The sequence below is a fragment of the Pristiophorus japonicus genome, chromosome 5, assembly GCF_044704955.1.
Source record: "Pristiophorus japonicus isolate sPriJap1 chromosome 5, sPriJap1.hap1, whole genome shotgun sequence".
Taxonomy (NCBI): domain Eukaryota; kingdom Metazoa; phylum Chordata; class Chondrichthyes; family Pristiophoridae; genus Pristiophorus; species Pristiophorus japonicus.
Window position 1 is genome coordinate 261,649,904 of NC_091981.1, and position 16,201 is coordinate 261,666,104.

At 44.1% G+C, this 16,201-nt stretch overlaps 1 protein-coding gene across 6 annotated transcripts in view; it reads right to left on the minus strand.

Annotated features, from left to right (window-relative positions):
• LOC139264683 (leucine-rich repeat transmembrane neuronal protein 1-like) overlaps positions 1–16,201 on the minus strand; it is a 386,994-nt gene that overhangs the window by 222,005 nt on the left and 148,788 nt on the right. For 4 of the 6 annotated variants that reach the window (XM_070881588.1, XM_070881583.1, XM_070881587.1 and 1 more), the window contains one exon: positions 9,062–9,133. The exons of the other annotated variants lie outside the window; for them this stretch is intronic. In XM_070881588.1, the coding sequence (XP_070737689.1) occupies positions 9,062–9,133 (72 nt within the window). The remainder of the gene's footprint in view (positions 1–9,061; positions 9,134–16,201) is intronic. 6 annotated transcript variants of the gene reach the window in all.

A 16,201-nucleotide genomic window follows, 5' to 3' on the forward strand; every position in this document is an offset into this window, starting at 1 on the left:
TCATTGTGTGTACCCATTAGCCTTCTTCTGTAGCCTGCCCCATCGATGTGCTCATCGGCATCCTCTGCAGCAGAACTCGTGTATGACCTCGCCCTCCAGCGAGCTGACACCTGCGCTATCCTTGCCCCCTTTCCTGGCTGCAGGCCACGTGTGTCCAGTGTCTCACCATTTGCAGATCCCTCCTCTATGCTATCTTCTAAATTACGCGCAGTGTCAGTATCTGAGCTGGTGGCTGCGATTGTGAAATCGGCATCCCTTCTTCATCCCATGGCCTTGTTGCTCTTCCACCTATTGGTCTTCCACCAGTGCCTGGCCAGGTTGTAGTTCTTGGGTGTTTGAAAGGAGAAAGGCACAAGGGTAAAGTTGTGGTGAAGGGAAAGGCGAGAATAAGAGGTGCTGCTTACACCATCTGCAGCTTGTAAATCAGAAGAGATTGTGGGATGAGGGGAAAGTGGGATGCGAGAAAAAAGAAAAAAAGACTTGCATTTATAAAGCGCCTTTCACGACCACCGGACATCTCAAAAAGTTTTACAGCCAATGAAGTACTTCTGTAGTGCAGTCACTGTTATAATGTGGGAAACGCGGCGGCCAATTTGTGCATGGCAAGCTCCCACAAACAACAATGTGATAATGACCAGATAATCTGATTTTGTTATGTTGATTGAGGGATAAATATTGGCCAGGACACCTGGGATAACTCCACTGCTCTTCTTCAAAATGGTGCCATGGAATCTTTTACGTCCACCTGAGGGAGCAGACGGGACCTCGGTTTAACATCTCATCCTAAAAACGGCACCTCCGACAGTGCAGCACTCCCTCAGGTGGAGCATGGCAGCGACGAAGATTAGGAGGGTTGGGCAATGACGCAGCCCTGTTTGACCCTGGTCCAGATGTGGATTGGATCTGTAATGGATCCGTTGGTAAGGATCACGGCCTGCATACCGTCGTGGAGCAGGCGGAGGATGGTGACGAGCTTTTGGGGGCATCCGAAACGGAGGACGACGTTCCATAGACCCTCGCGGTTGACAGTGTCAAAGGCCTTTGTAAGGTCGAAGAAGGCCATGTATAAGGGCTGGCACTGTTCCTTGCATTTTTCCTGCAGCTGATCTGCCCTTCTGTATGGCTCAGAGACACGGACCATGTACAGTAGACACCTCAAGTCGCTGGAGAAATACCACCAACGATGTCTCCGCAAGATCCTACAAATCCCCTGGGAGGACAGACGCACCAACATTAGCGTACTCGACCACGCCAACATCCCCAGCACTGAAGCACTGACCACACTCGATCAGCTCCGCTGGGCAAGCCACATCGTTCGCATGTCAGACACGAGACTCCCAAAGCAAGCGCTCTACTCGGAACTCCTTCACGGCAAACGAGCCAAAGGTGGGCAGAGGAAACATTACAAGGACACCTTCAAAGCCTCCCTGATAAAGTGCAACATTCCCACTGACACCTGGGAGTCCCTGGCCAAAGACAGCCCTAAGTGGAGGAAGTGCATCCGGGAGGACGCTGAGCACCTCGAGTCTCATCGCGGAGAGCATGCAGAAATCAAGCGCAGGCAACGGAAAGACGTGCGGCAAACCAATCCCACCCACCCCTTCCCTCAACAACTATCTGTCCCACCTGTGACAGAGATTGTGGTTCTCTTATTGGACTGTTCAGCCACCTAAGAACTCATTTTAAGAAGCAAGTCTTCCTCGATTCCGAGGGACTGCCCATAATGATGACTTCCTCAGCACTGCACTGCAGTGTCAGCCTAGATTTATGTGTTCAATTTCCTGGAGTGGGACTTGAATCCACAACTTTCTGACTCAGAGGCGAGTGTGCCATGCTGACACGCTTTGAGGGGGAGGATTCGGTACGAGGATACCGTCATCTTCGACAACTTCAGCCCCGCCGCTGGCCACGGCCTCAGCAATGGCCATTCCAATGATGACGAGCACTGTCTCCTCCAGGTGCACTTGCCCCCCTATGGGTAGCCCCTGCTGCTTCCAGTTATGCACTGCCTTGTCCTGCATGAAAGAAGGAAGTGTATCAGTGAGTAGGGTACAATCTGTTTGGGTGATGTGGCTGTCATGGTTGAATAGCTGGCAGAGTGTACAAGCTATGAAATGTAGGTGTGAGACTTGCAGCAGTGCAAAGTGTGTGAGGGTGAGGTGAAACTATAATTGTTAACTAGGGGTCCTGTATGATAGAGATTGTTGGTAGGTGAGTGATGGGGTATGGTACATTGATTAGTTGTTGAGGCTAGTGGTGCAATTGGTAGAATATAGCATTTGAAGGTGCATTCACTGACCTTAGCCATTCGTGTGAGGTCATTGAATATTTTGCGGCACTGTATCCAAGTCCAGAAGGATGTGATTCCTGGTATTGACCACCATGGCTATCTGCACCTTCAGCCTTCTGAGCATTTGTCTCGAGGGCCTCCTGCCCCCCTGTGAATATAGCACATCTTTCCTCCTCTCCACTCCTCCACCAAGGCCTCCAGTGCAACTTTGGAGAATGTTAGAGCACGCTCTCTCCCATGTTGTGCAATTATTGAGTGTTTCCCATGTCAAAATCCCAACTTCCACCTCCTGCTCCAGCAACAATGCCTCTCCTCTTTAAGAGGTGTAGGCTGGTTTTAAGTCGTGCCAACTAGCTGTCGTGCTGCTGACCTCTCACAATTTTGGGCCCCCTGTTGATGCGTGCAGCTAATGAATTGCGCAATTAACGCCGGCTACATGCTACAATCATTTGAATGAGCAAGCAGTATAAAGTTGAAGTGTTCCTGCATCAGACTCAACGGGCGTGGATTAATAGTGTTTTGCAATCCCCACGCCCGTTTTCGGGGGGGGAGGGGTTATTGAATTTCGCAGCCAAGATGATTCAGGTCTTTCTGGATATTGATGTCAATAGATTTTTCTTAAACTGGAGATCAAAATACACAATAGTCAAAAATCATACAAGGCTAAAAGTTTGTAGATTTTTTTTCTCCATAGAGTGGTTAATTTATGAAATTAAATTCCATCAAAGTTAGTGTAACACCAATGATTTTTTTTAAATAAAAGAGGCGACTGATTAGCTGGCTCGAAGTGCGATTAAAGGTTACCTAGATTTTACAGCACGCAAACAGGCCATTCGGCCCAATTGGTCTAGGCCAATGTTTATGCTCCACACAAGACTCCTCCCAACTTACTTCATCTCACCCTATGAACATATCCATCTATTCCTTTCTCCCTCATGTACTAATCTAACTTCCCCTTAAACGCATCAATGCTAATCTTCTCAACCACTTCACGTGGTAGTGAGTTCCACATTTTCACTACTCTGATATATATCATATATGCCTAAAGATAAATTTTAGCATTTATGATTAAATAATTAAGGGTGCATAGGGAGGCATAGTATGCAGGACATGTCAATATTATCTGGAAGCAGTTCACAGTTTTGACTCCTTAGAAGTATTACTTCCATTTGATCACCTGTCTTAGGAAATATAAGTAAGTTGAAAAGAAAGCATGTGAATGGAAAATTGTACAGGTGCATTCGAAGCAATGGACTGAATGGCCTTTTCTTATTCTGCACATTCTTACTAAGGATAGTAAGAAGCATTAGCAATATGCACCAACAGTTGGTATTATTTACTGAAAGCTGATATGAATTAATTCACAGTGCTACAGTGTTAGTTTGGCAACTGCACAAAATGTACAAGTTCACTTTCTACTCTGTCTTCTGTAAAACCTCCTCCCGTTTCGGCATGCTATTCATTCATTGATTTACTTGGTTCTTATCTTTTTTAAAGATCAGGGCATGATGTATTAGATTAAGGTAGGTAGCAAAATTGGGCAAGAAGAGGCCAGGCTTGGGCGTGGCAAGAGAATTTAAAGGATGGGGCCTGGAGTGCAGGAACACCTTCTCCCACATTGGTCTCATGAATTTGTTTTTCCAATGGTCACGCTAAGTCTTGTAACTAGCCATTGCAATGACCTTGCCCTCCTCTTGCTGGTTGACAGATTTGACAGGCGTAAGGGAAAAAATCTGTAGAAAATATAAATACATTGCAAACTGCAGGGTGTCTCCTCATCCTGTTGGAAAGATCTTACTCCCTCCATCAAAATAGGATATTTCGCCATTCTCAACCTATACCCCATCTCCTTTAAACTGAGTCTTTCTCGATGCCTATCGTTCCTCCTCTCACTCAATGGGGTCTCTCTTCCATCCCTTTCCCATTAACAGGGTAGTTACATAAGAACATAAGAAATAAGAACAGGAGTAGGCCATACAGTCCCTCGAGCCTACACTGCCATTCAATAAGATCATGGCTGATCTGATCATGGACTCAGCTCCACTTCCCTGCCCGCTCCCCATAACCCCTTATCCCCTTATCGTTTAAGAAACTGTCTATTTCTGTCTTAAATTTATTCAATGTCCCAGCTTCCACAGCTCTCTGAGACAGCAAATTCCACAGATTTACAACCCTCTGAGAGAAGAAATTTCTCATCTGTTTTAAATGGACGGCCCCTTATTCTAAGATCATGCCCTCTCGTTCTAGTCTCCCCCATCAGTGGAAACATCCTCTCTGCATCCACCTTGTCAAGCCCCCTCTTATTCTTATACATTTCGATAAGATCACCTCTCATTCTTCTGAATTCCAATGAGTAGAGGCCCAAACTACTCAACCTTTCCTCATAAGTCAACCCCCTCATCTTCGGAATCAACCTAGTAAACCTTCTCTGAACTGCCTCCAAAGGAAGTATATACTTTCGTAAATATGGAAACCAAAACTGCACGCAGTATTCCAGGTATGGCCTCACCAATGCCCTGTATAGCCGTAGCAAGACTTCCCTGCTTTTATACTCTATCCCCTTTGCAGTAAGATTCCATTGGACTTCCTGATCACTTGGTGTACCTGCATACTATCCTTTTGTGTTTCATGCACAAGTACCCCCAGGTCCCGCTGTCCTGCAGCACTTGGCAATCTTTCTCCATTTAAATAATAACTTGCTCATTGATTTTTTTCTGCCAAAGTGCTCGACCTCACACTTTCCAACATTATACTGCATTTGCCAAATTGTTGCCCACTCACTTAGCCTGTCTATGTCCTTTTGCAGATTTTTTTGTGTCCTCCTCAAACATTGCTTTTCCTTCCATTTTTGTATCGTCAGCAAACTTGGTAACTTTACTCAGTCTCTTCTTTCAAGTCGTTAATATATATTGTAAATAGTTGGAGTCCCAGCACTGATCCCTGCGGCACCCCACTAGTTACTGATTGCCAACCAGAGAATGAACCATTTATTCCAACTCTCTGTTTTCTGTTAGTTAGCCAATCCTCTATCCATGCTAATATATTACCCCGAACCCAGTGAACATTTATCTTGTGCAGTAATCTTTTATGTGGCACCTTGTCAAATGCCTTCTGGAAATCCAAATACACCACATCCACTGGTTCCCCCTTTATCCACCCTGTTTGTTACATCCTCAAAGAATTCCAGCAAATTTGTCAAACATGACTTCCCCTTGATAAATCCATGCTGACTTTGTCTGACCGAATTTTGCTTTTCCAAATGTCCTGCTACTACTTCTTCAATAATGGACTCCAACATTTTCTCAATCACAGATGTTAGGCTAACTGGTCTATAGTTTCCTGCTTTTTGTCTGCCTCATTTTGTAAATATGGGAGTTACATTTGCAGGTTTCCAATCTGCTGGGACCTCCCCAAAATCCAGGGAATTTTGGTAAATTACAACCAATGCATCCACAATCCCTGCCGCTACTTCTCTTAAGACCCTGGGATGCAACCCATCAAGGGGATTTATCTGTCTTTAGTCCCATTATCTTACTGAGTACCACCTCCTTAGTGATTGTGATTGTGTTAAGTTCTCTCCCCAGCAGGGTATTTTCTCTCTCGTCTCCATCAGTGTCAAGTTCCTTCTGCTTTGCCTCATCCCTCCATGCTTCAAACATATTCTTTGACTATGCTTTCACACACCACGACCCTAAACATTTATTTCTCCCTTTCCGTTTAGTCCTAAAAGTAAAGATGTCTTCATACATACAAGAAGCAATATAGAATTGCAGGTTGACATCAGCAACATGACTCTCCCAATCAACCTCCCCTTAACAATATCTCTCCCACTTCAACAGCATCTGTCTCCATCACTCTCCCTTGATCAATAGGGCCTCCCTTCCGCAACTGAAAAAAAAATCCAAAATACCCAAGAATCCCTTCTTCAAATTTTGAATTTAGCCATATTTGCAATTAAATCATTTAAATATGCAGAATTATTTGCACTCTTTTAATAAATGACTTCCTAAAGTGTCATTTGAATTTCCATATCTTGAAGCCAAAAGCTGGCAATGAAATTGGCCCGTAAGTTGCGGTTAGTGGCAAAGTTAAGGTGCTCGCCACTGATCTCAAAGAAAGCTGTCCAGAGAGATCTCGTGTTCTGGAGGCGAAAACTTTAAGTTTCTCGATGTGTAATTGATTGTAGCGCTGTCAATAGGGGGTTTCTAGCGTAGTGCAGAAGTGATGTTATCAAGCTGTCTAAGCAGCCAATCATATTGAAGAATTCTCAGACAGCATACCAGGAACTGAATAGGAATGGTTATCATCACTTTTAAAAAATGTTAGAGAGCAAAATAAAGATTGGGACATACTAGGGTTTCAAAATAGCAGCTGAAATATCATAAACAAACTTAAAAATTACAATTAAACATTTTTTTTTAATCATAATGATTTGACATTCCACAAATATAAAAATTAGTTTTTCAGGGCCATAACGGTTGTTTAGCAGTTAATGCGCTGTTAAAACCCCAGTTACACCTATTGCAACAAGACTTAACATTTAATGGGGTATTTAACACCAATATTAGTGTGGAAAAAGCTCACATTTTCATCAGTTCCACTGATTTCACTGATTGCCGGCTATGGAGGTGGGTCCACAGTGCAGCCTGTATCGGAGCAGTGAATGACTGACCGTAATTTGAGGATTTCCGCGTATAGATGAGCATGCGCTAAATCCTGACGTAACGGTCAGTTTCAGAGGAGAAATGACATCAAACGCTGGTAGTTTGCCATCATTACCCACTGCAAAATCACAAAAATATTGGCCCAGAAATTGTGGTTGTAACGATACAGATACAGCCGATAGGTCTTTAAAATTATGAAAGGGTTTGAAATGTAGATGTAGAGAAGATGTTTCCACTTGTGGCAGAGACCAAAACTAGGGACTATGGGCTAGAATTTCCAGTGGTTCACCGCCCGGTTTCTCGGTGGTATTGGCCATTTCGGCGAAAAATTCCCCAGCTGAGTTATGCCGGCGGTTTCGAAGTACCACTGGGGAGCGGACCGCCGGTGTGCACCGTCCATGTGCGATTTTTGGCTCAGCGGTGACCCGTAGGTAAGTTGAAAAAAAAAATGCCCACGAGAATCAGCAGAGCTGGGCGGCAGGTGAGTAGCCCTGCAAGAAAAAGGTAAGTAATTGGTTTTTTACTTATAATTTTAAAATTGTCTTGTAGTGATTTAAGTTAAAAGGGTCCGGAGAATGTTTTTATGATCTTTTATTTTATATTTTTTGTGTTTTTCTCTTCCTAGGCCCAATCCACAGCCTCGGTGTAAATATTTAGTAAATTTATTAATTATCGCCCATTTTCTTTAAGAACCGCCCAACTGACCCAAAATTCCATTTTTTCGCCGAGAATCGGGGTGCAACACCCATTTTTTTCACTGGGCGGATTTCTTTCTTTTTTGGGGGAATTTTTCACCGGCGATAATCTTGGGAATTTTAGCGGTCTTTTGGGCAGCAATAGGGCGCTGGCGGATTGTTTGGAAATTCTAGCCCTATAAATAAATATAAGATAGTCACTAATAAATCCAATAGGGAATTCAAGAGAAACTTCTTTACCCAGAGTTTATCCTGTGAAACTCGTTACCACAATGAGCAGTTGAGACGAATAGCATAAATGCATTTAAGGGGAAGCTAGATAAACACATAAGGGAGAAAGGAATATTAGGGTTAGCTTAAGACGGCAGGGAGAAAGCTCGTGTGGAGCATAAACACCAGAATAGACCAGTTGGGCAGAATGACCTATTTCTGTGCTGTACATTCTATGTAATCTATGTAATATTATATTCTGCTATATTTCACTACTGAGATCTGATTATACTGCTACAAAACATACTTTTATTATTAAAATATTGAAAGAGGATCTAAATGATGAGATGAGCTTAATGTATAGAATTGTCCTTTTTTAAGCATACATTCTTGAAAATTATTTTGTTTTTGAATTTTTGCACGTTCAAAGATGAGAATTTCAGGTGATGGAGAGTGGAATAGTTTGTTCATTTATAACCTCTGTTGTCAGCATCAAGAATGGCCAGATGTTTCCCACACACTGCTGCAACAATGTACCTTAGCCACAGCATTACACATGTATAGCAGCAATATGAATTTTCTATTTCTCGTCCCACCGATCATAATGAGCTTGAGTGAAATTATCAGTTTAGTGCGAATTATTGACTTTTTTTTCCCCCTGTGGAATTATGCTTTCTAGGAACTTGATTGAAACTTGCCAAAAGTAAAATTATTTTGTTCTAGCTTATATTGAACTTTCTAAGAATTTTACTCCGGATTTTTACAGCCCAGGTCCCAGAGGTGAAAGCTCAAACACACTGTACCATCAAACCACCATTGTTCATAGATTCTTCTGTTACTACAATGGATAGATTTTCTCATCTATTTTCATCATTACTCCTCATTTAGCATTTTAGTACTATGCTACCTCTTGCAACGAGGAAATCAGGCAACCCCAGGCTATGGCTACTCAATTACTGTTTATGCTAATTGAAAGATAACTGACAGGAGGTTAACTTGTAGGATAGCAAGTTTTTTTTCCCCTGAGGTGCAACAATCTACTACAATGAGATATTTGGGCAAGAATCAAGGACATTTTTTTTACCTGTAGTAAACAGATTTAACTAACACGGACAGCTATCCTCATCTTGTTGGAAAGCAAAAGCCATGAATCATTAAAGCTCACGAAACATCAAAAGCAGTAAGTAAAGTTTGAAACTTACAAATATTTCAAATGTGTGAGACCTTCAAAGGTTTCTGGAAGTAGATCCGTTAAACGATTCCCCTTTAAATTTCTGAAAGTTAATACATTTTATAATGAGCTTCATGCCATCTAACAGGATGGTTTGTAATCATGATTAAAAGTACTAAAACTTACCTGTGGCCGTCACAGAGTTACTATATTAACCTTTAGCTCTACAAAACTACTTTTGTCACCACAGCTTGCAGGAGGTAAAGTGAAGAGGTGAGTTAATTCAGGGGTGTGTCAAAGAGGGAAACACCTAAACTCTATGAAATGTTTCAATACTTTTTTTTTAAGATGTCTGGCATTTACTCCTGGAGCTGAAAAGACCAACACCAGAAATTTAATCGAGGGAGCTCCCAAGTAACTGCTGTAACTTGGGCGAAAGGTACACATATAATCCCAAATACACATGTAAATGAGGGTTCCGCTAATCTTCTGCCAAAGTTACATTGGCTGATCGGCAGAACACCAAGGAAATTTCCTGCGCAGATCTTTGCACTGGGATCATTATTGCAGAGGATAATACATTATGCCAGCAATCAAATGCCTTACATGGTCAATTACCTCACATTTTTGAGGTAAAACCCTTGCAAGTATAGAGAATATACTATGGCCAGTAGTAATGCGTGATTATATGAACCTGCACTTGAGACTGACTGCAAAACTTGCAAGTGACACAATCATAGAAGCTTTGGTTAGCTCACAGGTTGATACATTTCTAATCACTGATAGTTCTATATTTTTTTTAAACCGCATCTTCAAACCATGCTGGCCAAGTCCTGAAGGACACAGTTGCCAGTCTGGGCTTGCGGCAGGGGCTGAGAGAACCACCATGAGGAAATAATCTACTTGACCTTTGTTCTCACCAAACTACCTGTCGTAAATGCATTTGTCCATGGCAGCATTTGTAGGAGTGACCACCGCACAATCCTTGTGAGGACCAAGTCCAATCTTCACACTGAGGACATCCCTCATTGTGTCATGTGGAACTACCACCATGTTAAGTGCTATAGTTTAAGAATAGATCAAACAGTGCATAACTGGGCATCCATGGGATGCTGTGCGCCATCAGTAGCAACAGAATTGAATACCACTACAATTTGTAAGCTCATGGGATGGCATATCCCGCACTGCTCCATCACCATCAAGTCAGTTGACCAATCCTGGTTCAATAAGGAGTGTAGAAGAGCATGCCAGGAGCAGCACCAATTTGGTACCAACTTGGTGAAGCTACAAGACAAAACTATATGCACGCTAAACAGCAAAAACAGCATGGTATAGATGGAGCTAAATGATGCGGCTGTGCCACATGTGATTGATTGTGGGCAATTAAGCAACAAGAGGAGGAGACTCAGTGAACAACACCATCCTCAACGACTGCATAGCCCAGCAGGTAAGCGCAAAACAGAGATTAATAAGGCAAAAAATTCGCCAACCTTGCGAACGTTATTTTGGCGATATTTCGCCATCTTTCGCGAAAAACCGGTCAGCGGGAAATTCAGAAACGTCTTGCAGCGGCGATTTTTAAGTACTGCTGGGGAGTGGACCGCCGCCGTGCAAGACTCGAAATAACGCTTTCGCCAAAAATTTGGAATGAATTTAGGGCGGAAAAAAACACCAGAGAAAAAGCTGCGTTGCAGCCCTTGGAACAGCAGTAGATATGAAGACCTGCAAAAAAGGAAAATTAAAGTTTTTATTTTTTAATTCTTTTTCAGCGATTTGATAGTTAAGAGTCTTGTGAATGTTTTGTTTTTTAATTTTTTGTTATTTGCAATTTTATTTTGGTGTTTTCCCCCCTCCCAAGGCCTCTCTCGCAGCGGTATCTGCCTCGGAGTAAAGTTGCAGAAAATTTGCGGTTTGCACCACGAATCCTCGTGCAACGCCGATTTTTACCGCTGAGCAAATTGAAGCTTGAATTTTAGGCCTCGTAGTGGTAGTGGAGCGAAAGCAGTATTTTTGGCGAAAAAATACCGTTTTTGCCAAAAAATGAATTTCGAGCCCTAAATGTTTGTAACTATCTTTAGCCGAGTGACGATCTGTCTCTGTCACCTCCTAAGTAGTAGAACGGAGGTGGAGGAAGGAATATGCAAACAAATATGCAAACAAATTAGGGAAATGAGTAAAAAACACATAATAATAACCATGGGGATTTCAACTACCCCGATATTAATTGGACAGAAGAGGTAGGTAAAGCGGATAAGGGAATGGAGTTCCTACAATGTGCGCAGGACTCCTCTAACCCAATATAAAAAGCCCAACAAGAGAGGATTCACTGATGGGGAATGAACCAGAGCAGATAAGAGAAGCAAAAGTAGGAGAACATTTAGGTAATAGTGACCATAACATAATACACTTTAAAATAATAATTGAGAAGGACATAAGTATGATGACGACCAGGATAATAGGTTGGAGAAAAGCTAATTTTGAGTGGCTGAGAATAGAACTTTGGAAAATAAAATAGACAACAATATTTGCAAACAATGATATAGAGCAGCAATGGGAAACATTTAAAACAGTGTTCAAGAGAGTCCAAGAAAAATATATTCCACTGAAAAACAAGAACAAGCTAAACACTAAGAGACACCATGGGTGAATAAAGTCATAAGGGGAAAATTGAGGTAAGGAAAGAAGCGTACATTAAGTATATGGACAAGAGGGGAGAGCATGATAAGGGAAAATATGAAGAGGAACTATGAAATTAAATTATCAAGGAACATAAAACAAAATAGTAAAATATTTTACAGGCATATCAATAAAAAAGGAAGGTCAGGATGGGAATAAGACCACTAAGGGATGGACAGCATAATATCACAGGCAGTGCTAGAGAGATGGCAGAAATATTAAATGATTATTTTGCTTCAGAATTTATCAGGGAGATAGAACAGGTGGACATTGTTATATATGTAAACTTGTATTTACTCTGTACAGCCACCAGAGGGCTCATCCCCTGGAGTCCCAAGGGATCCCATAATCCCTTGGGAGCACAGGTATTTAAGGAGGCTTCACAGGTTGGAGAGGCACTCTGGAGACCTGCAATAAAAGACTAAGGTCACACTTTATTTTGAGCTCACAGTGTTCAGTCAGACTCTTTCTCCATACACAATAACTGGCGACAAGATACAGATAGCGAACCCAAAGATGCAGAGAATAGTGGGCATCCTGGAGAAATTCTCGGAGGGAGATGATTGGGAAACTTTTGTGAACCGACTCGACCAATATTTCGTGGCCAACGAACTAGATGGGGAAGAGAGCTCTGCCAAACGAAGGGCGATCCTCCTCACAGTCTGTGGGGCACCAACGTATGGCCTCATGAAGAATCTGCTCTCTCCAGCGAAACCCACGGAGAAATCATACGACGATTTGTGCACACTGGTTAGAGAGCATTTGAACCCGAAGGAAAGCGTTCTGATGGCGAGGTACCGGTTCTACACCTACAAAAGGTCTGAAGGACAGGAAGTGGCGAGTTATATCGCCGAGCTAAGACACCTTGCAGGACATTGCGAATTTGAAGGACATTTGGAGCACATGCTCAGTGATCTTTTCGTACTTGGCACTGGCCACGAAACCATACTTCGCAAACTTTTGACTGTAGAGACCCCAACCTTGAGTAAGTCCATAGCAATAGCCCAAGCGTTCATTACCACCAGTGACAATATGAAGCAAATCTCTCAGCGCACAAGTGCTGCTACAAATACTATGAACAAAGTGATGTTGTTTTCGAATCGTAACGTACAGGGCAGGTTACACATGCCTGCAGCTACACATCCGCAGATGTCTCAGAGTCCACCATCAAGGGTGATAAATGCAACGCCATTAACACCTTGTTGGCGCTGCGGGGGTGATCATCATTTCCATTCATGCTGTTTGCAAGGGCTGTGGAACAAAGGGGCAACTCCAACTCCAACGAGTGTGCAGGCGAGCTGCAAAGCCTGTTAAACCTGCAGAGGAGGACAGATCCACGGAGGATCACGATGAACCAGAGCCTCAGATCGAGGAGGCAGAGGTACATGGGGTGCACACATTCACCACGAATAGTCCCCCGATAATGCTGAATGTTGAACTAAATGGACTCCCGGTATCAATGGAGCTGGACATGGGCACGAGCCAGTCCATCATGGGCAAAAATACTTTTAAAAGGTTGTGGTGCAACAAGACCTCAAGGCCAGTCTTAACTTCAGTTCGCACGAAACTAAGAAATTACACAAAAGAACTGATTCCTGTAATCGGCAGTGCTACCGTAAAGGTCTCCTACGATGGAGCGATGCACAAGCTACCACTCTGGGTGGTACCAGGCGATGGTCCCACGCTGCTCCTCAGGAGCTGTGTGGGAAAGATACGCTGGAACTGGGACGACGTCCGAGCGCTATCGCCCGCTGATGACACTTCGTGTGCCCTGAAACAAATTTCCTTCGCTGTTCGGACCAGGCATCGGGAAATTCCAAGGAGCAAAAGTGCAGATCCACCTAATTCCGGGAGCGTGATCCATCCATCACAAGGCGAGAGCAGTACCGTACATGATGAGTGAAAGGGTAGAGATCGAGCTAGACCGGCTGCAACGAGAGGGCATCATTTCACTGATCAAGTTCAACGAGTGGGCCAGTCCTACCGTCCCAGTCCTTAAGGGAGACGGCACTGTCAGAATCTGTGGCGATTACAAAGTAACTATCAATCGTTTCTCTCTGCAGGATCAATACCTAATACCAAAGGCCGACGACCTCTTTGCAACGCTGGCGGGAGGAAAGATGTTTACGAAGCCGGATCTGACTTCAGCCTACATGATGCAGGAACTGGAGGAATCATCGAAGGCCCTCACCTGCATCAACAAGCACAAAAGTCTTTTTGTTTATAACAGATGCCTGTTTGGAATCCGATCAGTGGCGGCGATATTCCAGAGAAACATGGAAAGCTTACTGAAGTCAGTCCCGCACACCGTGGTCTTCCAGGACGACATCTTGGTCACAGGTTGGAACACAGTCGAGCATCTGCAGAACCTGGAGGAGGTTCTTAGTCGACTCAACCACGTGGGGCTCAGGTTAAAATGCTCGAAGTGCGTTTTCCTGGCGCCTGAAATGGAGTTCCTGGGAAGGAGGATTGCGGCGGACGGCATCAGGCCCACGAACGCAAAGACGGAGGCAATCGAGAATGCACCGAGGCCACAGAATGTGACGGAGCTGCAGTCGTTTCTGGGACTCTTGAACTACTTTGGTAACATCTTACCGGGTCTCAGCACACTATTAGAACCACTGCATGTCTTACTACGAAATGGGGACAAATGGGTTTGGGGCAAAAGCTAAGAAAATGCCTTTGTAAAAGTGAGAAAATTGTTATGCTCAAACAAATTGCTTGTGTTGTATGATCCATGTAAGCGTTTGGTACTAGGATGTGATGCGTCGTCATATGGCGTCGGGTGTGTATTGCAACAAGCTAATGATTTCGGGAAACTGCAACCGGTTGCTTATGCATCCAGGAGTCTGTCTAAGGCTGAGAGAGCTTACAGCATAATTGAGAAAGAAGCGTTAGAGTATGTCTGTGGGATAAAGAAAATACATGAATACCTGTTTGGGCTAAAATTCGAATTGGAAACTGACCATAAGCCACTTATATCCCTGTTTACCGAGAGTAAAGGGATAAATACCAAAGCATCGGCCCGCATCCAGAGATGGGCGCTCACGTTGTCCGCATACAACTACGCCATACGCCACAGCAAACTGCGCCGATGCTCTCAGTAGGCTGCCACTGCCCACCACGGGGGTGGAAATGGCACAGCCCTCAGATCTAGCCATAGCTATGGAAACATTTGAGAGTGAACAATCACCCGTCACTGCCCGGCAGATCAAAACCTAGACAAGCCGGACCCCTTATCATTTCTGGTCAAAAGCTGTGTGCTTCACGGGAGCTGATCCAGTGTCCCAGTGGAAATGCAGGAAGAGATAAAGTCATTCCAGCGGCGCAAAGATGAAATGTCTATACAGGCAGACTGCCTTCTGTGGGGCAATCGAGTAGTGGTTCTCAAGAAGGGCAGAGACACCTTCATCAATGACCTCCACAGTACCCACCCAGGCATCGTAATGATGAAAACGATAGCCAGATCCCACGTGTGGTGGCCCGGTATCGATGCAGACTTAAGAGTCCTGCAATCACAGATGTAATACATGCTCGCAGTTAAGCAATGTACCCAGGGAAGCGCCGCTAAGTTTATGGTCTTGACCCTCCAAACCGTGGTCTAGAGTACATGTCGACTATGCAGGCCCGTTCTTGGGTAAAATGTTCCTTGTGGTTGTAGACGCGTACTCCAAGTGAATTGAATGTGAGATAATGTCGGCTAGCACGTCCGCTGACACTACTGAATGCCTGCGGGCCACGTTTGCCACTCACGGCTTACCCGATGTCCTGGTAAGCGACAATGGGCATTGTTTTACCAGTGCTGAGTTCAAAGAATTCATGACCCGTAACGGGATCAAACATGTCACATCTGCCCCGTTTAAACCAGCGTCCAATGGTCAGGCAGAGAGAGCAGTGCAAACCATCATGCAAGGCTTGAAGAGGGTAAGTGAAGGTTAACTGCAGACTTGCCGATCCCAAGTCCTGCTTAGCTACCGCACGAGACCCCAATCACTCACTGGGATCCCACCTGCTCAACTGTTCATGAAAAGAGAACTTAAGACAAGGCTCTTGTTAGTTCACCCTGATCTACATGAACAGGTAGAGAGCAGGCTGCTTCAACAAAGTGCATATCATGATAGCGCAAATGTGTTGCGCGAGATTGAAATCAATGATCCTGTATTTGTATTAAATTATGAACAAGGTCCCAAGTGGCTTCCCGGCACTGTCGTGGCCAAAGAGGGGAGCAGGGTGTTTCGGGTCAAACTTTCAAATGGACTCATTCACCAGAAACACTTGGACCAAATCAAACTCAGATTCACGGATTATCCTGATCAACCCACCTTGGACCCTACCTTTTTTGATTCCCCAACATACACACCAGTGGTAACCGGCACCACGGTTGACCATGAGGCAGAACTCATCATCCACAGCAACCCAGCAAGGCCAGCTGCTCAGCAACCCAGCGAGGGATCAACAAATGATTCAACAACACCAGCTTTCATACCGAGACGGT